The sequence below is a fragment of the Phyllopteryx taeniolatus genome, chromosome 1, assembly GCF_024500385.1.
Source record: "Phyllopteryx taeniolatus isolate TA_2022b chromosome 1, UOR_Ptae_1.2, whole genome shotgun sequence".
NCBI lineage: Eukaryota > Metazoa > Chordata > Actinopteri > Syngnathiformes > Syngnathidae > Phyllopteryx > Phyllopteryx taeniolatus.
The window spans coordinates 5,799,353-5,822,429 of record NC_084502.1 but is presented as its reverse complement, the minus strand read 5'-3'; the positions used below and the strand labels follow the sequence as shown (position 1 = coordinate 5,822,429).

The 23,077-nt window shown below is 43.3% G+C and overlaps 1 protein-coding gene across 1 annotated transcript in view; it reads left to right on the top strand.

The window, feature by feature from the left end:
* Positions 1-23,077, top strand: part of sema3bl (sema domain, immunoglobulin domain (Ig), short basic domain, secreted, (semaphorin) 3bl) — a 54,457-nt gene that overhangs the window by 1,517 nt on the left and 29,863 nt on the right. Inside the window, exon 2 of the mRNA XM_061766067.1 lies at positions 13,398-13,558. Within this exon, the coding sequence (XP_061622051.1) occupies positions 13,398-13,558 (161 nt within the window). The remainder of the gene's footprint in view (positions 1-13,397; positions 13,559-23,077) is intronic.

Sequence of the window (23,077 nt, the reverse complement as noted above, 5' to 3'; positions counted from 1 at the left end):
AAATGGTGTACTTTGGCATCATGTTGGACAGAAGAGCGATTGAGGCAGAGCCAGCAGGTCCTCTCAGGTGCAACATCTGCCGACAACAATTTCCACACATTCCACTTTTCAATTCTTTTCGCTGGATTGCATTGTACACATGTGCTTTTTCCTCTTCCGGCATCTCATCTAAAGCCACTTTTATCGAGCTGAAATGAGAAGCTCGAAAAAGACGGCGCGTGTGTGCGCTTGTGTTTGTTTTCAAGGGCCGTCGACTCTGTTTTTGCCGAGCCGAGCTCATTGTTTGCTTCCAGTCGGGACGGAGTGGGAGTGTATAGTCTTCATCGGCGATAGATATCACACAGGATTTCCTTCAGTTCCGTGCCACGATTTCAGGAGAACAGTCACGTCGTCTTCCTGTCGGAGGGACTGTGACGACCGCAGTCAGGGGGGACAAGTGCCGGTGGATGTTTTTGGTTTGACTTGTGCTAAAGTAGTTCACTGCAGACACCTGTGAACATGCATGTGTTATTTCCTACAGGCTTTGTTACTATGTTGTGTTACAGCGGTACCTTGATGTGCAAGTGACCCAACTTACATTAGGTGGTGTCGCGTCACAACAAACAGCAGTTTGCCAAAAAGAGCGGCTCGAGCTGGCCAAAGCCACTCCCAGTTGGAGTTGACTCTCCAACTAAACATAGCACGTCGTGTATTTCCGCTAGCTCCATACTAACGCACAACACAAAAGGCCATAGATGGGGTAATGAATAGCGTTGATGTTGCGGTCGTATAACTCTTTAACGTTTTGAACAGCAATGGCGCAGCAACACACATAGACAGACAATATAGAAATACTCACAGGCATGTGTTATTTATCCTATGCGAAAAACAACGGACTTATGTGCAGGCAGTGTAGCTTCGGCACCCGTGAATTGCTGTCTGTTTTAATATGTTCCCTGAGACTGACTAGCAACCAGTGCAAAACACCCAAAGTCAGCTGGGATAAGAAAATAGATGCATGGATGGACTAAGACTGGAAAAGCCAGAAGAAGCAACGTTAGCGGCCATGGACACAACGATATTTTATTGCAAATGAATGCATCGATGGTCTCGTGACTCCTAGCAGGCTAAAGTTTCACTTGTGTGCAAGACTGATCACAGCTGAATAGACAAAGTTCCAAGAACGTCCATGAGACTCAGTGATTTGTATTAGCGATGTTGTCTTCTTTGGCACCCTTCGGTTTTCCCACCTCCGCAAAGGCCAGTTTGGCCAATGTGTTTAAACACATTTAAACACTCTTGTTTCAAGTAGTGGAAGGTTTTTTATTTTGTATTTTATTGATTTCTTTATTTATTTATTTTGAGTGCTCTCCATCTTAAGTTTACATTTCCTTAAAAGCCACTCTGATGCACGGCAGTAAACACACATTTCTTGAAACTAAATCAGTTGAACACAAATCGTTCTGGAATTTGTGTTTAAAAAAAAAAAAAAAAAAAAAGGTTCCCGTAGGAAAGGATGTAAATTCAATTTGGGTCAACTTGTCACCATATTAAAACCTTTCCTACCTCAACTGCCAATATTGGCGCTAACATTTTCATACTCTTAATTGTCGCACATGTCAAACTAAGTTAAGCACGACTACTACAGTAAAACAATTCCAGACTCTCGCTTAATCCTGATAAAGAGCGAAGACTTTGCTGATTTACTGCAGTGAAAATGATTCCTTTGATACTACTGAACATCGTGTGTGATATGTTGACATGTCGTGACATCCTTCACCAAGGCGATTCAAACTAAAGCTGGAAACATCTTTTCCAATTCTTGATTTTTGAAACTACATTTATTGAGAAGCTCTGCAGCAAATATTGACTGGGAACAAAATGCACGTGTTAGCGGAGAGAGAAAACTGTGACCAAGCTCGTGAATGACTTCAGTTTTTCCACTTTCAAGAAGCCATGAACACTCTTTTACCTCATTCTGGGAATGTTTTTCTGGGAACTTTTTTTTGGTTTTTTTTTGCAGGCTTCTCACAAATTGCGGGAAGAACAAATACTCTGCCTATAACATTGTTATTAGTGCACAAATGCTTCCTGAGCTCATGACCTATAACCCCACAGGTTACACACTCTTAATAATTTCCACCTTCAGCGGAGGCCATGTAGCTCGGTACGGCTTGTTTTCTTTTGCGCCTCTTCTGTCCGTCAAATTCCTGACAACCGGGAATAGCCCGAGGGTGTTTGTATTCCCAGGAGCATTAGGAAGTCATTTAGCGACAGGAAAAGGTGTCATTAGCTCATTTCAATCAATTAGGACGCAGAGCAGTTGGAAACAGGAAGAAAGCAGTTTTTACCGAGGAAAACCTTTGTGCTTCTTCCTGCCAATCGAGGGCCGCAAACATTACAATCTACGTGGAAGTGACGTCGAGCAAACAACAAAACAAAGGAGAAAATCCTAATGACCTTACCCGCTGTTGACATTGTTAACAGTTCGATAAGCGTTGCTTTACTTGAACTCGGAACGGAGCAGGTTTTCCCAAACGGGATCAATTGCAGCATCGATCTGTCGCTATCATGAATCTTCAAGTAACTGCACGGGCAGCGTTTCAAGTAACATTTAACGAAGCTAGCATTAGCGCTCCAAACGCGCGGACGTTAGCCATGGCTGCTACGACTTCTTCGGAACGCAGCGTTAACTCAGACATGAACTACTATTTTGTATAACTGTATAACAAATGAAAAGTCCAAAAGAGGGCATCAAATGTTGCCCGTGTTACTTTGGAACGGTTTCAGCTGCCTGAGGTCCCTTCGCTCTGCATTTGTTTGCTCGTCTTTTGCGCACCACAAATGATTGACACCTCATCAGTCACTCCTGTCTCCCATTGGCTATTTTTGCTCAGATGCTTTCATTCATGTACTAGTGTCCTGCCATACTGAGTTTTGACAACAATGACAAGAAGGTTTTTTTTGGTTTGTTTGAAATTGCAATCTCCCTTTTAACTGTCATACAACAGTGAAAATAAGATAACCGGTGTCATACTAACATTTGAATAACAAAAGTGTCTTCACCAACACGACGGCGTAATGTGAATGGACATAATAATGATTGACATAGCTCAATCTCACGCAAGTGTAAAAAGAAGTCACTCCTCTTAATAAAAATCTGCGGAATGCTTTTAATTGTGCACAGTATATGCTTGCAGAACCTCCAAGGAGCTCGAGAGCAATTTCCCATCCTGCGTTTCTCTGTGTCCCTCAGTCTTCTCCCGACAACGTGCCAACTTCTTTTATTCACTCCTCCTGGGACTATTTATACACACACACTCAAACTAGCTGACCTGAGGCACACACACAGTCTGTCTTATACAATATTCACTTTGTTTTCAGCAAAAGCGGGGGGCGGGTCACTTGAAAACAGAAGCGTTCTCACCATTGGCCTTTTTTTTTGTTTTTAAGCCAATTGCATTAGTTCTCAGAGTCAAGAGTTGTGTTAGTTTTGTCTCGCCGCCTGTGAATGAACGAGTGTGTTTGCTCTGTCGGCATCGCCCGCGAGCCGATACAAAGACGAGTGTTAGCTGTTCCTGGGCCCAGCGGGATAATCGGAGAGCCTGCCGGAACTGAGTCCAATGTGGCAGCCATTCTTGTCCTTGAGCGCTTTTTTTTCCTCACGTTCACTATTCTTTTTCATCAGTCTTTTCTTTGTTTTCCTTCTTCACTGTGATGTTATGTTATAGCGTAATGACAGCAATTTGTCTCTTTTACTTTTCCACAAGTTGATTTTTTTGAAGTACTCCCGGAGCCCTGATCGAAAACCCCAAATCTAGAAAAAAAAATGTGCCAAATAACGCTAAATAATAGGCCTACCTTTGTCTCCAACCATATTCAGTGGACCCAGATGGAATGACAGCGAGAAAAGGTTCAAGCAAACCATGACCTGTAAAATAAACAATTTGGAGTTGATGTCACAAGTGTAACCGCAAAATTCCTCAGGGACCACTTTGGGTTTCTTGGGAACCACCAGTAGTATGGGGACCACAGTTTGGGAAACACTACCGTAGATAGCAGTAACCGACTGTCAGAAATTCAACGAGTAAAAACAATTTTAAAAATTTTAAACTGACAAAACATGCGTATGACTTTTAAGAATTACAAAAAGTGAACAGAAGCAATAAAATAAGAAAAGATGCACTAGGGAAAACAAAAAGAACTCGCAGAAAATATGAAGCTATGTTAGCAACACTGTCCACAAAGCGGACACATATAACGAACGTAACAAGTGCACACCTAATCTATGCAAACCAAAGAATCCATTTGGAAATGCGCGCATGTGTGGAAAGCCAGAATCAAGCACAGTGCTTTGCTCCCTCTACTCGATTGCAAGTCGATTGCACCATGACCAGTGGGGGGTCGCTCGCTCGCTCGCTCGCTCGCTCTCACTCTTGAGACGCCGATTTGTCCAAGCTTTCTGCAAAGTCGCCACACCCTGAACACAACACTTCAGCTCCGCGCTGATTTATTGTTTCTTTATTTGGCCCGGATCCGCAACGTTGTTTCAGCATCTCTCCGCCATGCTTCTCTCAGGCCACCGTGTGTGTCCATTTTAGTTTTCATTTTTTTTCATTTCAAACAGCACTCAACCGTGCGCCATTATTTATTAGATGCTTGTAACACAATCTGATGCACACATGAGCCGCAATTGGTTCAGATTTGGAAACAGTTTTTTTCCTGGACAAGAAACAATAGAAATAATGACTTCCGGGGTCAAATCTTTTCCAACGTAAAATTCAAGCATGCATTATTTGATGTATCCATTGTCAATACTGAAGGGGAAGCAACAGAGTTGGTAGGCACTGTGAGAAGGGATTTTCAATGTTAAATGTAACTTGCTGCCAAATGTGCAACGTTGCTCCGGATTGGGTGATGCACGCAGATTGCGACTGTTAGTTCAATTGGAAAGGGAATTCAGGGAAGAGGAAAATGACAATACAATTGCTCTGTGACATCGCCAACATTGAATAATAACAACTGAATAAGTACAAATAAATGTTACATCAGCAACTGTAGACTGGAAGTTGTATCAAATCAAATCAAATCAAATACATAAACGGACCTATGTCCGAGCGGCACCTCTTTGGGGAACGTGTTTAAGTAACGGAGACGGTAAGCAATGAGCGATGCAAAGATTTAGGAGAAATGGACGATGATAGAGCGTTAAACAAGCGGAGAACGACTGAAGGGGTGATCAGTGGCAAAAAAAAGATCAGGCCCAAGACGGCTGCAAAAGGACAAAACGGGGGGAGAAAAGGGTGTCAAGCAGGGCGGGGGGAAATGAAAATGGAGAAGAACAGATGTAATGACAATGACGAGCACCGAGAGTGATGAGCTAAGAGCCTTGGCTGTGTTTTGCTTGGCCCAACAGACCAATCAGAAGCCTCCTGAGATGGCCGAGTGGAGAGAAGTGTTTTTGTGGGGGTGTGGTGTGCCTGTGTGTGCGCCGCATCTCGCATACGCGCGTTCAGCAGTACTGAAAACTTTACGCGCAAGTCTTTGTTACTTATTCTTTCTTTTCAGCATGGATTTAGTATTTAATACAGAGTAGTGGCATAATTCCATCAGGATGACGGGCGATCTAGCCCGGCTGAATTTAGGTGAGATTGCGGGGTTCGCTTTTGTCAGTCCCACGCGGACAAACACTCACATTGGAACCTAAGGACAATTTTGTGTCCTCAAGAAATTTACCATGGAAACCGTACAACATGCAAACTCCCAAAAGAAAAGACCGAGTTGAGATTTGAAACAGCAAATTCCGATTGCAAGGCAAATAGCGCTCGACGACCTTGCGGCCATGACTGGATACAAAATGTCCATAAATGAGTCTTAAAGTTCTTACAGTGCTGTTTTGGAGTCCTTTGGCATTTATTTGTCTGTGCTTCTGCATATGTTGCCAAAAGCCAAAAGCAACATATGCGGGGCAGGATCGCATAAACAGTACACCGGCACGGAAACATTGACACTTTTCCTTCATTTTCAGCGAAAAAGGGGGTCGTGGAAACGTCCCCAAAGTGTTTGGAGCCCCATCCATTTTCCATCTCAATTCTAAAAACAGAGATGGCAACAACCGAGCCATACCGGCCGTAAGTTGTTCTTTACTTGGCCACGTGACACCTCAGCACATCTCGCCTTGCTGATGCCTTGAGCTCCAAGAGGTGCTCGTAGTGAGATGTCGTAACAGGGGCCCAGAAAATCCCGGGATTCACTCTGTCATCACATGACTATCGATGGTGTGATTTATTTCAAGTCTCCCGCGCGCACACACTTCTCCTTCGATGTAGGCCTTTTGCATACAGTATATGTGTGCGAATATTTCAGTCTGCAGCCGATCCCGCCAATGCCCAATTTGGATGTCAGCATGAGATTTGGAAGTCGACCTTTTCACTCCCTCAGCAAATCTGTCAACCCCACCCCAAAAAAAGAAGTGCACTCCTTAAGACCATCTGCTTTTTATCACTTGATGGAAAATGATAGCCAGGGAATTCATATAGTTTCCATGAAATGATTCTCCAAACCAGTAGAAATGTTTTCCTTATGTCTAATCAGAGCTAATGACACAACGAGATCATTGAGACAGTGCAGAGCTCCATCAAGGCTTAAACATTGATTAGCATGTGTTTTATACGTTACAATACACTTATTATTCAATAATCCTAATAGTAATAAGATTGACTAAGGACGACCTGTCGGATCGACAAAACAATGTCAACCTGCCAGGTTCTATGATTTATGACAAAAAGGAGACGTTTCAAAATATGGCGACATCTGTGGAGGAATTCTTATCTCAGCCTTATCTTACCCACTACCAAAAAAGGAAACAAGCCAACACAAACGAAATTACAGTCTAAGCTCGATGGAAGGGAAAACACAGCCGCACGTTTGCCTTTTATGGGAACAATGGTTTTTGCACTTCTGAATGGGAATGTCTCAAGGCAGTAAGGTATCATTTTTGTTCCCCATGGGGAACAAATCTTCACAAGATCCATATAATAAAGGAAATAAATGGGTGCTCTTCAACGCTGTTGTTACAAGGTCAAATGACTCGATGTCGCTCCTTTCAGAACACATGATGAAGGCTGTGCCACCCATTCGCTAGGAAAAGGGAGCAAAGAGACGAACGCACGCATGTGTCACTGAGAGTCACCAGATACTCTCGTGGGCATATCGAACAAAAGACGGACTGGAGACAAACAATATCCTCACGTCCACATTAAGGCCCTTGAAACATGTTGACAAATGTCTACCACGGACAATGAAATGGTTCCTAGTAAGACTCGAGTCATAGCTTAGCCATTGGTTTTATGAATGCGAGCCTAACATTGACGAATCAGTCGATGAGAGAAATGGGAGAGCAGAAGCGAATGAGAAGGCAAAAAGCCTCTTGTCGCTCTTGGATTTGACAGAATCCAGCACAGGCTTTAACCCGACTAAAGCGGACCTCTAACGCTGTAAAACAAATCCCTGAATGAACGTTGCGCGTGCCTTTGAAGCGGCCCAATCTGCGCGATACCATCGCCGGGCTTCGGCACGTCCGCAGAAAGCAGCCGTTCTTTTGTGTGTCACTTTCGTTTCGTCGTGGTGGCCTGCGGGGAAATGGAGAAACATTGAAGACAGATGTAGAGTTCTCCCTCATGGCTGCTTTGAGACGCTTCGCGTTGGGGCCAGAGAATATCAGAGGGGGAAGGAAATACGTTGAGTGGCAAAGGCGAGAGTGACAAGGAGACAGATGGACAGACGCTAGGGATGAAACCCGAGACATATTTGAGAAGGTAAACCACTTTGAGACGGGAAAAATAAATCCAGAAAGGAAGTTCAAGATGGATAGACGGAAGGCACCGAGTTATTATGGGGAACGGAGTTTGGACGGATGGACTTGAATGGGCTCAGTTCCTGTCATTATGATTGTTATTATCCAATTAGAATGCTTGTTTTTCTAGCATTCACATCAAGATTTTTTCACACACATTGGCAATCCAATGCTTTTTTTTTATGTCAAAATTGAACAAATCTACAAAATGGACAGTGCTGGATTAGATCTGGATTACAAGCAACTAACCAGATCATTCCAGAACTCCTCACAACAGATAAATCCAATGAATTTGCTTGCTTTTTGAGTGAAAAAATACAATCCATCGGGTCCAATATCAGCACGCAAATCAGCAAAATGATAATATGATGCAACACCTAAAACCACCCCGGAATAACTCTACGACCATGCTAGAATTTGATGCAGTTGACCAAAAAAACCCAGAAAATGATTCAGCAGCTGAAACCATCAACTAGCGGTCTTGACTCACTACCATGACTTTCTCAGAATCTGTGCTAGTTGATTTGCAGCAAACAACCAGTTGCTCACTTCAGCCAGGCGAGTTTCCTAAATCCATGAAAGTAGCCACCTCTAAAAAGGAGAACAGTAGATGCTTCAATATTAGCAAACTGTCAACCCATTTCAATCCTTCCCTTCATAGCCAAGATTGTCGAGAAAGTGTTTTTTAATCACCTCGGCAATTTCGTAAACTTTAATGGACTTTTTGACAAATGTCCCACCTTATCAAAGTGCGAAATGAAATAAGATTGAACACTGACTTGGGAATGTTGTCAGTCCTTGTCTTGTTGGATTGCAGTGCGGCGATTGATACAATAGATCATAACATACTGTTGAACAGGTTGGAACCCTGGAGGAAAGGGACATTTTGTGACCTTTTGGAAGTTCTTGGATCTGATTGAATAGCAGGGACAGGTCCCTCAAGGGTCTGTTCTCGGACCCCTTTTGTTCAGCCTATATTGGGTCTTTGACCCCGGGTCAAATTCTCCAGAATTTAAAATAGTTCATTTTCATAGCTATGCAGCCAACACACAGTTACAGAGTAGTATAGCTAACAGTGTCTCCAGAAATTTCTTTCAATTAAACCACAACAGAAGTGGGGTAATTTTTTTTTTTTTGCCAGTAAAGAAACGAGGGTGGCTGTTAGTAAATACCTGGAGTCACTCTCTTCAAAAACCAAAGACCATGTCCGAAACCTCAGTATGCTGGTAGATTCCAACTTGACTTTCAGCGGTCATATCAAATCTATCACTAAAACAGCCTTCTACAAGCTGAAGAACATATTCAGGATGAAGGCTTGCATGTGCCAAGCAGACCAGGAGAAGCTCATCCATGCGTTTATCTCCAGTAGGCTTGACTATTGTAATGGTCTTCTGACTGGACTCCCCTAAAAGAGCATTAAACAACTGCAGCTCGTGTTCTGACAAACCAAGAGATCAGAACATATGAATCCAATGCTGAAGTCCTTACACTGGCTTCGTGAAAGCTCTAGAATAGCCTTTAAAGTTCTGCTATTGTTGTATAAAGCACTAAATAGTTTGGGTCCTTAATACATTAAAGAAATGCTAATGGCATACAAACCCGGTAGGGCTCTGAGATGGACAGACTCAGGTCAGATAGTGGAGCACAGCGTCCAAAGTAAAAAGGGTGAAGCAGCATTTCGCTGCCCCACATGTGAATGTTTTTAAGTCCAGCCTCAGAAAATATTCTTCTTTCTGATGCTTTATTTAGAAAAGTCTTTCTTGCGCCGTATGTTCTTGGAGACATTTTAGCGAGCCGTCTTTTACTTTCAAATGTATTTTCAAAATGATTTTATTCATGTGAAGCAGATTGAGTTATCTTGTGTATGAAATCCGCTATTTAAAATACATTTCCTCACAGTTTGACCCTCCCACGCAGCCAAAATAATTCCAAAGGTGCCGAAAAGTGCGTTATCTTATTTAAATTCCAATTCTCACTGCGACACCTGTAGACCTCTGGAAGTTGCTGTTGCTGTTGCTGTTGCTGCAGGTAAATTTGACAAGTTAGCCAGGGCCACATATCCGCCCATCATGACCGCCTGTCATCCCAAAGTTGGACTTTTTCCACACTCCAGCCCTGGAACGAGCACAGAGTGATAAGCGTGAAGGGGGCCAGTTGGTGTGTGCGTGCGTGTGCGTGCCAAGAGCAGCGGGTTTCTCCTTTTTGCATGTGTGTGTGTGCAGAGAGGCTCCCTGACACTGTACACACGAGGTTAAGATGTCACGCTCACACCGCACCTCCTTGTTTGGGCACAAGAGATTGTGAAGGACGGATCCTGTCTCCCTCAGCAATCACAGTGCTATTTACTTACTGTAACTACATGGACAGCCTCCAACCTGAGACTGGCTCAACTCTCAGCAGATCTTTTGAATGAATGCTTTGAAATATTCCATTATAAGAGAACAAAAAAAGTGCTTGCTGAACTGTACTGTACATTCGACTGTACTGTATGTGTATGATGACTATGAAATACATTGTCCCCCCGCTATTTGAGGGAATAGAAAACGTGAGTAATTGACCTCCAAAAACAAACAAACAAACAAACAAAAGAAACGTACTACCTTTCTATTAGACAGAGCGATGGCCTGCGAAGCACACATCCCATCGCTTCACAATAGTTCCTTGGCACCAAGATGCCACAAGATGGCGCCAAAGCATTACTTTTGTTTTAGACAGGGCTTTGGCCTGAGCACGAAAACAGCAAATCCGTGTGATTCTCTTGTCTGCGTTGAAAACAATTACTTGCAATTCCATTTTTGTCATCTTAGTTATCAATAGACTCAAGTCTATGTCATCTAAATTATTACGACTGTAAGCGATTTTCATAACCCAAAATAGCTTGGAGTTAATAACTAACTTGACTAATAATAAACACCATTATTATTTTCTTTTGTCGAGGGGGATGCGTTGCGTTTGTCTGCTATCGTACATTTTTAGGTGTCTTCGCGAAGACAGACTTTTGGATGCGGCTTTCATATTGGATCCTTGCCCGCATTTTGGGGTAAAAGTCACACTCATACAGACGCGACGTAGATCCAAACAAAACACGGAACGAAAGTTATTGTCAAAGAGCAGTAGTGCAGAGCGACATGTTGAACAGTCCCTGTCCTCATTATTTCCTTGCGCTCGCTGCTGTCACTTTGAGCGCATCCATCGTCATTGTGTGACTTGTGGCTTCATCTTCCTCCCCTTCCTCTTATTTTTAGACTCAAAGCCTCGCTCCTCGCTCTGACATTATCTTTCCCTTCGCTTTATCCCTCATGTCTCGGCTTGTGCCTGGCCTGTTTTCTCCTGCCAGCCGCTCCGATGTTTTATGTCAGCTTATTAAAACTGCTCGCATCGTCATGACTGCGTAGGCGTGTGTACGTGTGTGTGTGCGTATACAGTCTCTGGCAGCTTAAGGGACGAACTTGTTCTACTCTGTGAACTACAAGTAAGTAATAAGACTTCGATGTCTTTGGTCATTTAAAAAAAAAAAAAAAACATGTAAAAATGTAAGCTAAAGTTCCCAGAGGTGTTAAAGTGAACAGAAATGTTTTTTTTTGTGTGGAAATGGTCAGTCCTGTGATTGACAGGTGATCAATCCAAGGTGGTGCTCACCCAAACTCAGCTGGGATAGTCTCCAGGCTTTCGCTGATCCGGAACAGAATAGGCGGCAAGATGGAGTTTATTGTTAGCAAAGCTCCACTGATGGACGTTGTCAAGTTGTCAACGAGGACGTTTGGCTCCTGTGCTTCAATCAGTCAGCGCTCCAGTGCGTGGCGAGGGACTGCTTTTTCAATGAGTGTTTTGTGTGTGTATCGTCCCAGTGACGAGAGATCCATGGAAAGCTGATCAGTCCGAAGACGCCGAGGGTTTTGCGTACCGATGACGGCTTCTCTCTCCGTGTGTCTTTGCGCATACTGTCTCAACGAGAGTGCCAGTCAAAAACTCCACGTTGTTTTCTTTGCGAGTGCAGTAGTTTGGGTCACATTAGAGCATACAAATGAACTTTAATGGACTGCATGTGTAAAAATATAAGAATCAAAGCTGGATCAGAGGACTGCTCTCTTCTGATGTAATCCTCCATTTCATTTGAGCTTGACAGAGCAAAGAAGCATGGCATGAATTTCACAAAGAATAAGGCAACACAGTTAGCGTAACGGCAGAGGATTTACATTTACTGTTACTGACGTGCGCCTCCTTATTACAAGAGGAATAGGCTTTGTTTGAGAAGATACATATTTTGTCTCCTCCTTATTTGCTGTCAAATTTCAATCAATCAAACCTTTCTGTTTGCCACAGCGTCCAAAAGCAGTGACAACGCTTCCACGCAGAGATGTCTCGGTCGAGACTTATTATTGTGCCCCCCTTTAAAGAGAATGACGGACGCGTTGATTGGATGAAGTCGGCTGTAAACGCTCCCATAGTGGCGCACAGTTGCGTCGGCAACCACACGGGTCTTGTGCCCATCACCAAAATAGGGCCCTTAGATCTCAGCAAAAAAAAAAAAAAAAAGAAACTCCCGAAACTGGGCTATCCTGAAACGTCGCTGCAAGTGTGCGTGCGTGGAGGAGACGCCCGTGTCCAGTCGAACTCGAGTTCAACTTGCTCACTGGCACTCCTGCTGAGATTTTGCAACTAGCTTTTAGGATTTCAAGCTGCTGACTGATCGCCAGGATGGGATGGGATCGCCAGGTGCACAAGCTCTTTACCGCATCCCCCGCATTAGATACTTCTAATCTGTATTGTGTGTCACATCATTTTTTTCTTCTTGACTTTCCCTTGTGTGATTTAGTATTATTGGATTCATACTGCATGTTTGATATTATGACTCTGCAGTGGGAGTCATGTTTCTTGGTTCTCGGTTCAGTGGATTCCATTTTTTTTCTGTGGGTAGGATTTACCGCGTGGCTTTATCAGGCAAGGAACCATATTTGGTCAATTTGTGCCCTCCTATAAAGATTTCTACCAGCCAATCAACAGAAAGAAAAATGACACTAATCAAACTGTCATAATGAAAGGTAACACTATATAATAAAACAGGAATTATGTTATGATGAAATATCAATAAACTCGACTGCAGTCGTAAAATAGTATTTGGAAACGAAAAGCTAATGTCGACCAGTGCGTGCCGACAGGAGTTCCGTTCATATGAGTGTGCCAGTACAGCCGACTAAAAAAGAATGACATGTAAACATGTTACCTATGGCTTGAACTGAGTTAAGACATCAATGCGCGGAAATTATTTTTGTGGTGAGTGCAAAGATGAGAAACTCAAGCAAAAATATGGATTTATTTATTTGACTCGACCCGATGTTCGCGGTCCTGTATAAAGTACCTACATGTGACACTCGGGTAAAAGTACAAGTATCTTAACAGAAAAAAAAACTTGGCAGAAGGGAAAGTGACCTTGTATTTTCTTTCGGAAATTTCACCAACATTTTGTTTTGCAGTGACAAGTAAGGGAAATGGCTGTAGACTGCATGTACTGTATGCGGTGATAGCAAGATATTAATCCAAATGTTTTTTCTTGCGTATGCAGATCTACTGTCCACCAACAGGTCATCCATCTTCAGCGGGCATCACGGCCAGCTGTCCCTCTCAACTGTCTACCTGGATGAGTACCGTGACCGTCTCTTCCTCGGCGGCAAAGACGTCATGTACTCTCTTCTGCTGGGACCTGCCAGGAGCGAGTCCAAGGAGGTAACCTCCACAAATTACTCGATAATACGCTGTATGATAAACGAAAACACTCGGAAGTCATATTAAGACTTTGTTTTTAATGCTGAATCATGGTCCCTTGTGAACCCAATGAGCGAACCGCAACAATGTTGGATTGTAGATTTGATGAGGTAACACATTTGGAGACATAACTATATAACTTTGTAACCATCAACACCTGACAATCTTTAAATAAAAAGCTTTAGGCTATGTTCACGATGCAGGGCAGTGCGAGCTGGGCGGTGGCCGCAGGCGGGGACCTTGGCTACAGAAGCTGGCTCTAGAATACGTGGAATGTCACCTCTCTGGCAGGGAAGGAGCCCGAGCTGGTGCGTGAGGTCGAGAAGTTCCGACTCGATATAGTCGGACTCAACCTCCACACGCAGCTCGGGCTCTGGTACCAGTCCTCTCGAGAGGGGTTGGACTCTCTTCCACTCTGGAGTTGCCCACGGTGAGAGGCGCCGAGCAGGTGTGGGTATACTTGTTGCCGTGGCCGAAAGAACAAGATCCCGGATACGAGCGGCCGAAATGAGTTTCCTCCGCAGGGTGTCCGGACTTTCCCTTAGAGATAGGGCGAGAAGCTCGGTCATCCGGGAGGATCTCAGAGTAGAGCCGCTGCTCCTCCGCATCGAGAGGAGCCAGATGAGGTGGCCGGGGAATCAGATTCGGATGCCTTCCGGACGCCTCCCCGGTGAGGTGTTCTGGGCACGTCCCACCGGGAGGAGACCCCGGGGACGACCCAGGACACACTGGAGAGACTACGTCTTTCGGCTGGCCCGGGAACGCCTCGGGATCCCCCCGGAAGAGCTGGATGAAGTGGCTGGGGAGAGGGAAGTCTGGGCGTCCCTGCTAAAGCTACTGCCCCCGCGACCCGACCTCGGATAAGCGGTAGAAAATGGATGGATGGATGGATGGATGCCCCCCCCCCCCCCCCCCCCATATATTTATCAGTTGTAAAGCATCTTCTTTTCTGCTCCGCGTCTGCCGTTGCTTTTGTCGCGTGTTTGTTTTTGTCAAACAATTGGGACATTTGTCGCCTCTTGATGACGTAGAGGTCAGACGAGCGCGACCTGCGTGTCTATACTCCACTTGCATTGGATACATACCCGATTTATACCCACATTCGAAAGAGGCCTGGGTCGGATTTGAATAATCGTAATTGTACTATTCCAGTTGACATGAAAAAAAAAAAATTGACCTGCAGTGTGAACATAGCCATCCATCCATTTCCATTTTCTGTCGCGCTTCTCCTCACTCGGGTCGCGGGCGTGCCGGAGCCTATCCCAGCTATCATAGGGCAGGAGGCGGGATACACCCACAACTGGTTGCCAGCCAATCGCAGGGCACATACAAACAAACAACCATTCGCACTCACATTCAGACCTACGGGCAATTTAGAGTCGTCAATCAACCTAGCATGCGTGTTTTTGGGATGTGGGAGGAAACCGGAGCCACGCAGGCACGGGGAGAACATGCAAACGCCACACAGGCGGCGCTGGGGATTGAACCCCGGTCCTCAGAACTGTGAGGCAGATGTGCTAACCGGTTGTCCACCGTGCCTAGAGCCATACAGATATACCACAAATAAACCACTAAAAGTACCCGTTTTAAAAGTTAACAGGTAATTCCATCCGAGCGTTAATCCAAGATTATTTTGTTCGTTTATCTGCGATTAATATTACTTTGGGTTGGAATGATTACACCTTTCCAACCATGAAGCATGAGTGTATCACAACAAATCTACAATGAAAATAAAATCATGATAAACAAACAAGATAAAATTATAAAATACGAACAGCTTTTTTTTTTGTTGCCATACCTCACCCCTCCCCAATTTTGGCATTCCTTCAGGATGCTTGGCCTTCTCCAATGTGGAATCAATTAAGTGACTAAAAAGATGTTTGAATTTGAAACGTAACTGCTTGAACATTCATCTTGGGAACAACTGCTGTGTTGATGTCACCACAGGGGCACAGTGGGGGGGTTAGCTAACCTAATTCCTAATTCCAATGGCCCAACATAGACAGGCATGTCCTCAACAAATATTAGGAAATAATACATTGAGAGCAAGATCTCCATCTGCATGCTCGTGTCAGTGGGATGCACTTACGAAACAAGATATATTACACATCTTTGTTTCATTTGAAGTCGAGAGGCCATACATTGTTATCAGTACTAAAAAAGTAAAAGAGTTATTACACCATTTTGTTTGGTGTGTTTCACATGTCAGTGGGAATGTCCAGAGCTAGGGCGCACCAACAGGGTAAACTAACGTTAGCATGTGTGCATTTATATTTTTGTCATTTCTAGCCATCGAGCCTCAAAACTGACCATGACGCAGTAATGACTTATCTGCTCTACCAGTTAACAAGCAGCAGTGGCTTATGTCACCTACTGTATATGGTATAAATTTGCCACTTATGAAACTCCCAAAAATAATATCGGGTGAGCTGTCTTTGCCAATGGAAAATCATCAATAGAAAGTATAATGGTCCAATAGAAAATATAAGTATTGAGCCAAGTATCTACCTTGCATCGGAAAAGGGCCATTTATTTTGTACGGAAGTAGCCTACAGTAAAAAAAAAAAAATAATGTTAATCCTAAAAATTAGAGAAGGCCAATGACAAATTGTATGTAATTGCATTTAGAACCCCAATTCCAATGAAGTTGGGATGTTGTGTTGTACATAAATAAAAACAGAATACAATGATTTGCAAATCATGTTCAACCTATATTTAATTGAATACACTACAAAGACAAGATATTCAAAGTTCGAACTGATCAACTTGATTGTTTTTAGCAAATAATCATGAACATAAATTTGATGGCTGCAACACGTTGCAAAAAAGAGTGAGAAAGTGGAGGAATGCTCATGAAACACGTGTTTGGAACATCCCACAGGTGAACAGGATCATTGGGAACAGGTGGCTGCCAGGATTGCTTCCCTGAATTGCTCACTCATTCACAAGCAAAGATGGGGCGAGGGTCACCTCTTTGTGAACAAGTGCGTGAGAAAATAGTCCAACAGTTGAAGGACAATGATCCTCGATGTACAATTGCAATGAATTGAGGTATTTCATCATCTATGGTCCATAATATCATCAAAAGGTTCAGAGAATCTGGAGAAATCACTGCATGTAAGCGGCAAGGCCGAAAACCAACATTGAATGCCCGTGACCTTCGATCCCTCAGGCGGCGCTGCATCAAAACCCGACATCAATGTGTAAAGGATATCACCACGTGGGCTCAGGAACACTTCAGAAAACCAATGTCAGTCAATACAGTTCGGTGCTACATCCGGAAGTGGAACTTGAAACTCAACTATGCAAAGCAGAAGCCATTTATCAATAACACCCAGAAACGTCGCCGGCTTCTCATCTAAGATGGACTGATGCAAAGTGGAAAAGTGTTCTGTGGTCCGACGAGTCCACATTTCAAATGGTTTTTGGAAATTGTGGCCGTCGTGTCCTCCGGGCCAAAGAGGAAAAGAACCATCCGGACTGTTATGGACGCAGCATTCAAAAGCCAGCATCTGTGATGGTATGGGGCTGTGTTGGTGCCAATGGCACAACTTACACATCTGTGAAGGAACCATTAATGCTGAAAGGTACATACAGGTTTTGGAGAAACATATGCTGCCATCCAAGCAATGCCTTTTTCTGCAACTCAACCCTGCTTATTTCAGCAAGACAATGCCAAACCACATTCTGCACGTGTTACAACAGTGTGGCTTCGTAGTAAAAGAGTACGGGTACCAGACTGGCCTGCCAGTGTATTCAATTAAATATAGGTTGAACATGATTTGCAAATCATTGTATTCTGTTTTTATCTATGTTTAACACAACTTCCAAACGGTGGCCCAGCTCTGAGGCACCGGGATTCAATCCCCGGCCCCGTCTGTGTGGAGTTTGCATGTCCTCCCCGTGCCTGCGTGGGTTTTCTCCGGGCACTCCGGTTTCCTCCCACATCCCAAAAACATGCATGGTAGGTTCATTAACAACTCTAAATTGGCCGTAGGTGTGAATGTGAGTTCGAATGGTCAGTTGTTTATATGTGCCCTGCGATTGGCTGGCAACCAGTTGAGGGTGTACCCCGCCTCCTGCCCGATGATAGCTGAGATAGGCTCCGGCACGCCCGCGACCCGAGTGAGGAGAAGCGCGACAGAAAATGGATGGATGGACAACGTCCCAACTTCATTGGAATTGGGATTGAATTAGATGGAAAAGGGACATTTTTGTGCTCATAATTAGCTGTAATTCATCTGAAAAGGTGTGACTTATCCAATGCATTATATTCTAAAAAAAAACCAAAGAAAACAATACAATACAATACATTTCGGAAGTATGATTTATAGACTGGATATGGGTACACTTGTTTCAGGCAAACATTGTTTTGACTGAAGTCACAGTCTACTTTTTGTGTTTTTTTGGGGGGCATTTCTGCAATTCACCTCATTGACTCAAATATGCAAATTGTGCAGCCACAAACTAAACAGAACTACTCAACTATAAATCAAAACACCAATGTTTGGATAGAGGTGGTGTGTGGACCGCAAGACCTTGGTTCCATACCTCTAATTATAATTGCCTAGGAATAATAAACATCGATTCAAGTGTTTTGACCATTGGAAACAATAGCTGTAGTTATAGATACCATATAATTATTGCATATTTTATATCAAATCAGCACGGTCCAAGCTGTGGTTATCACGTCTGCCTCCCAGTCAAATGTTCTGGACTCGAATTTCGCTCAGGCCTTCCTTTGTGGAGTTGGCATTTCCTCACACATTCCTGAATCACGAATGTTAGGTTAACGTAAGACTGTAAATTGTCCAAAGGCGTGAGTGTGAATGGTTGTTTGTGTATATGTACCCTGCGGCTGGCCGGTGATTATTCTAGGTGGGGTACTCCTCCCACCCGAAGTCAGCTGGGATAGGCTTCAGCTCACCAGCGACCCTCATTAGGATAAGCGCGACAGAAAATGGATGGGTTCATGGACAAAGAAAGTTAGCATTTGGGTTTCTTGTGAAGCTTAACAGCTACAAGAGCATGGAGGAAACAGCAGGCATCTCAGCAAAGACTTGTTGTAGGTTTGAAGGGTATAAATGTCATGAAATACAAGTGGGGCTGATCAAAGTGCTTCTATTGTACAACTTGATTTAGTGCACACTGGTGCTTTTCGTTAAAACTGGTTTGTTTAAGCATCTGGCACAAGAACAAAGACTGTGGCTCTTAATGGTTTTGGCTCACAGGGATGGCTTGGTTGCCAGATATCAGGAGCAGGTTGCAACGAGTGAAAGGACGAGATGTGTTTGTCCTCCGCTTCTCATCTGTTTTAAGCTCTCGCCAGATTAAACGCAACGTCAGCCATCAAAGGACGACGGCGTGTGACTGACGTCCGAGGGTACGTTCCAAGTGAAAGAGACGCTGCGGTGACATTTTGAGAGTTAAACAGGAAGGAGCTTGAATGACTAGTGGAGGTCAGCCATATTTCTTCGCTGGTGGAGATCTTGGACAACAGGCAGAATATTGCCGTGCAGCAACAAGCCAAGGAAACTGCGCCTGAGATCTGAACTATGCCAATTCAAATTTTAAACTCGCTCCAATTTCTAATGTCATGAAACTGGTTTTATTACTAATACATTTTGATGGCTACACGACCCGCTTTTGGACACAACTAGGACACGCCTATACATGCCAAGTCTGTTTAAAAATAATAATTACAGCGGAACCTCTGAGATTGAAGTGAATCTGATCTCCATTTTGTTCAACGTTACAATCAAATTATCTCATAAAAGACATATAACCATAAATAATCAGCAGCAGACTCCAACTGTCACCATTATGAACCCTCATTGACTGGACGGGGAATGTTTTATGTAAGAATATAATTGTCATAAATTTGTTATCTCTTATCATAACATTTAAAGACAATACACGCCTTTAGCTTGGGTAACGCTGAAGGGGTGTCGACTTCATTCTTTTGAACACTCTTGCGTGACGGCATGCATGATGGTTGTTCAAAATGTGTGGTTCTGTCTGCCTGAAGAGGCATAATTCTTTTCCAGAATTTGAAGTCAAATTACAAATATCATGACCTCAGGGGGGGTTTGAGGTTCCACTGTAGTAAGAAGCCAAAAGCTGTGGTCGTTAAAACTTGGGCCAACAAACTGATATCTACGCTGTACTGGTTGCCAGCCAATCGCAGGCAATTTAGAGTCTTCAATTAACTGAGCATGCATGTTTTTGGGATGTGGGAGGAAACCGGAGAAAAGCCACGCAGGCACGGGGAGAACATGCAAACTCCACACAGGCGGGGCCGGGGATTGAACCCCGGTCCTCAGAACTGGGAGGCAGACGCTCTAACCAGTCGCACACCGTGGCGCCTCAGAATTATGATTATTTTTTTAAATACAACTGATGACTAAACAGCAACTATGGTTATGTTTTGTTTAATGATAATGCTTTTCTGAAATGCTTGACAGTTTAATTAGAATCCCATTAAAACGAAATGAAACGTGTTTTGCCTGGTCCTTCCAGTTTTCTTAAAAGAATTGTACTCATCTTACAAATTCTGCCTGGGTAATCAATCATATGAGCACAACTGTGTGTTTTGTCATTTACTAAATAAAAGTAGGGCTGTGAATTTCAAAATAAGAGCAAGTCAATAAAAAGAAGGTATTATGTGTTCAAATAAAGTGCTTAACTTCAGAATAATTCTTTGAAAAAACGAACTAAATACAGACAATACTTCATGTTTTGATCATATGGGTAGAAGCAAAATCATGCATTGTAAAAATGCAATATACATAGGTAGAAGTGTTTTTCAGAATTTGTAGGTCAACTTTGGGGGTGCGCATTATACATGGGTGCACATTATGCACGAGAAATTACGGTATCAAACAAGCATAAAAACGGGAGTAACACATCAAGTCCATAAATATTGGGACATCAACCCAATTTTTGGCTCTAAACACCACCACAATGGATTTGAAATGAAATGAACAAGATATGCTTTTGACTTCGGTTCTAATTTGAGGGTATTTACATCCAAACGATTTACAGGTAAACAATGAAGGAATTACAACAGTTCGCATATATGCCTCCAACTTTTTCAAGGACCAAAAGTAATATGAAACATTAGCAATCATAACTCAAACTTTCACTTTCAATTCTTGGTTGCGAGTCCTTTGCAGTCACTTACAGCCTGAAGTGTGGAACGCATCAACATCATCATCAAACACTGGATTTCATCCCCTGCGATGCTCTGCCAGGCCTCTCGTGCAACTGCCTTCCGTTCCTGCTTGTTCTTTGGGTCATTTTCTCTTCAGCAGGTGAAATGCATACTCAATCGGATGCAGGTCAGGTGATTGACTTGGTCATTGCATAAGATTTTACTTTTTTGCTTAAAAAAACAAACTCTGGTTGCTTTTGCAGTACGCTTCGGGTCATTGTCGATCTGCACTGTCGATCTGCGTCATCCAATGAGTTGTGAGGCATTTGGCTGAATATGAGCAGATTATATTGCCTGAAACAATAGAGAATATTTCCTGCTGCTTTTGTCAGCAGTCACATCATCACAAGGGAACCAGTTCCATTGGCATCCATAAAGTACATGCCCATGCCAACTGCCACGGTCAGGCTAAGGCGTGCACACCAATGAGGGCAGCACAGTATTTGTTAGAAGTGTTTTTGTTTTTTGTTTTTTATTTAGAGGGTGCAATTTATATCCTGGTGGGTTTAATAGACCAAATAGATTGTTGTTGAGCTACAGTGGTAGCCCTACTAAACTGTGCATGTAAATATATGTGCCCTTTTTTTCTCAGACATGTACACTGAAACTGCACTTTTCAAAGTGTGACTTCTGACCTTATCATCACCTCACTGGGGTAGTTTAAAAAAATCCTTTGCCTGACACCCTCCCAAACAAATCCATGCGTGAGCACTCACACTGCCCATACACACATGAAACACAATCGTGTTGTCGTGCACGTCGGGACTGTTTTGTTTTCCTCCCTGGTTCCTTATGTGACTGTTAGGCAAAACAAAGCGGGTTCATGACTAGAGCAGACAAAGACTCTGGTGGTCTGCAAAACTGCAGGATTGCATAGCCCACTGAAGGTCAGTGTTGAGACAGCTTTCATCTGCAGGGAAATTTGAAATCTGATGTCTTTTATCATAGTCAGAAAGCAATATGAGGACCAGTCAAAGCATTTCATGTCCAAATGTTACAATGTGCTCAAGAGAGTCACATTGTTGTGGCTTTGGCTTTTCCCTAACGAGGCAGTGTTTGGAAAAAAAACTAAATGAAAGCTCTAATTAAAAAGAGCTTCATCTTTGCAGCATTAGAAGAGCTTTGAATTTTTATTTTGGATTGTATAATAATATGTACGCACCCCGCCTCTCGCCCGAAGATAGTTGGGATGGGCTCCAGCACGCCCGCCACCCTTGTGCGGATAAGCAGTACAGAAAATGGATGGATGTATAATAAGAAAGAAGGGCCAGTCAGACATTGCGATGAAACATCCATCCATCCATTTTCTTTACCGCTTATCCTCATTCATTGACTTTGACCACTCAGTTTAGCGGAGATTGTTTCTAACTGCGAAGACGGTCAGATCATTTTTGCTTGTCTGTACGAATGAGGAGATTTCTGACAACGAATGGCAAGAGAAAGGGTCGGCTGGGGCTAACGTGATCAGCGGAAAGCAACGGTAGAAGAACTGGGACGCCCGCACAGAGGTGGCACAGGATTGCAGACCACTGAAAAGCATGTCTCATTCATTTTTGCACGGAACTAAACTGTTTATTCCAATATTAGATTAGATTAGACAGATTTGTAACTTGGAAACTCATTTAGTCTGTCTGTCACTGTTACAATAATCTTGAAATCTTTTTTTTGCAAATCATTTGGTTATTCCTAATGTTATTCCTGGACCCAGATGATGTCAAATGAATCAGGAGCGTGCCCAAAACAGAATAGCTGCTTCATGGTGGCCGATGTGTTATCCCATTTCATTAGAACTATGCTTTGTTGTAATTTAACACTGTTGGACAGCAGATGTAATATCTCTTACCCAAGTTTCCGATTTCCAGTTTAGCCCCTAACCGCTGCTTTTGCAACGTGTCATTATTTCTTGACTTTAAAATAAGGCTCCAATATGCCAAATTCCTAACCGTGCAAAAAAATATTGTTTCCCTCAAAATGCATGAAACGAATTCCGTATGGCTGTGATAGTGGCAGCATAACACAGATAGTCTTTCCATATTTGTGGCGTACACCACGGTGGGTGCAGAATAAACGAGGCAGGCTACTTTCTGGTTCATGGAGAGAAGAACTAAGAGAAGGGTGCCGCTATCATAATTCTGGAGGACCGACAGAATTGAAAGAAAACAAGTTGGGGGAGTCCTCTATCTGCTGAACCTCACCAAAATGTAACGGCTTCATGGAACTTTCGTAGGACTTTTTCCGCGTCACCCTTCTAGCGGTCTAGCTAGTCT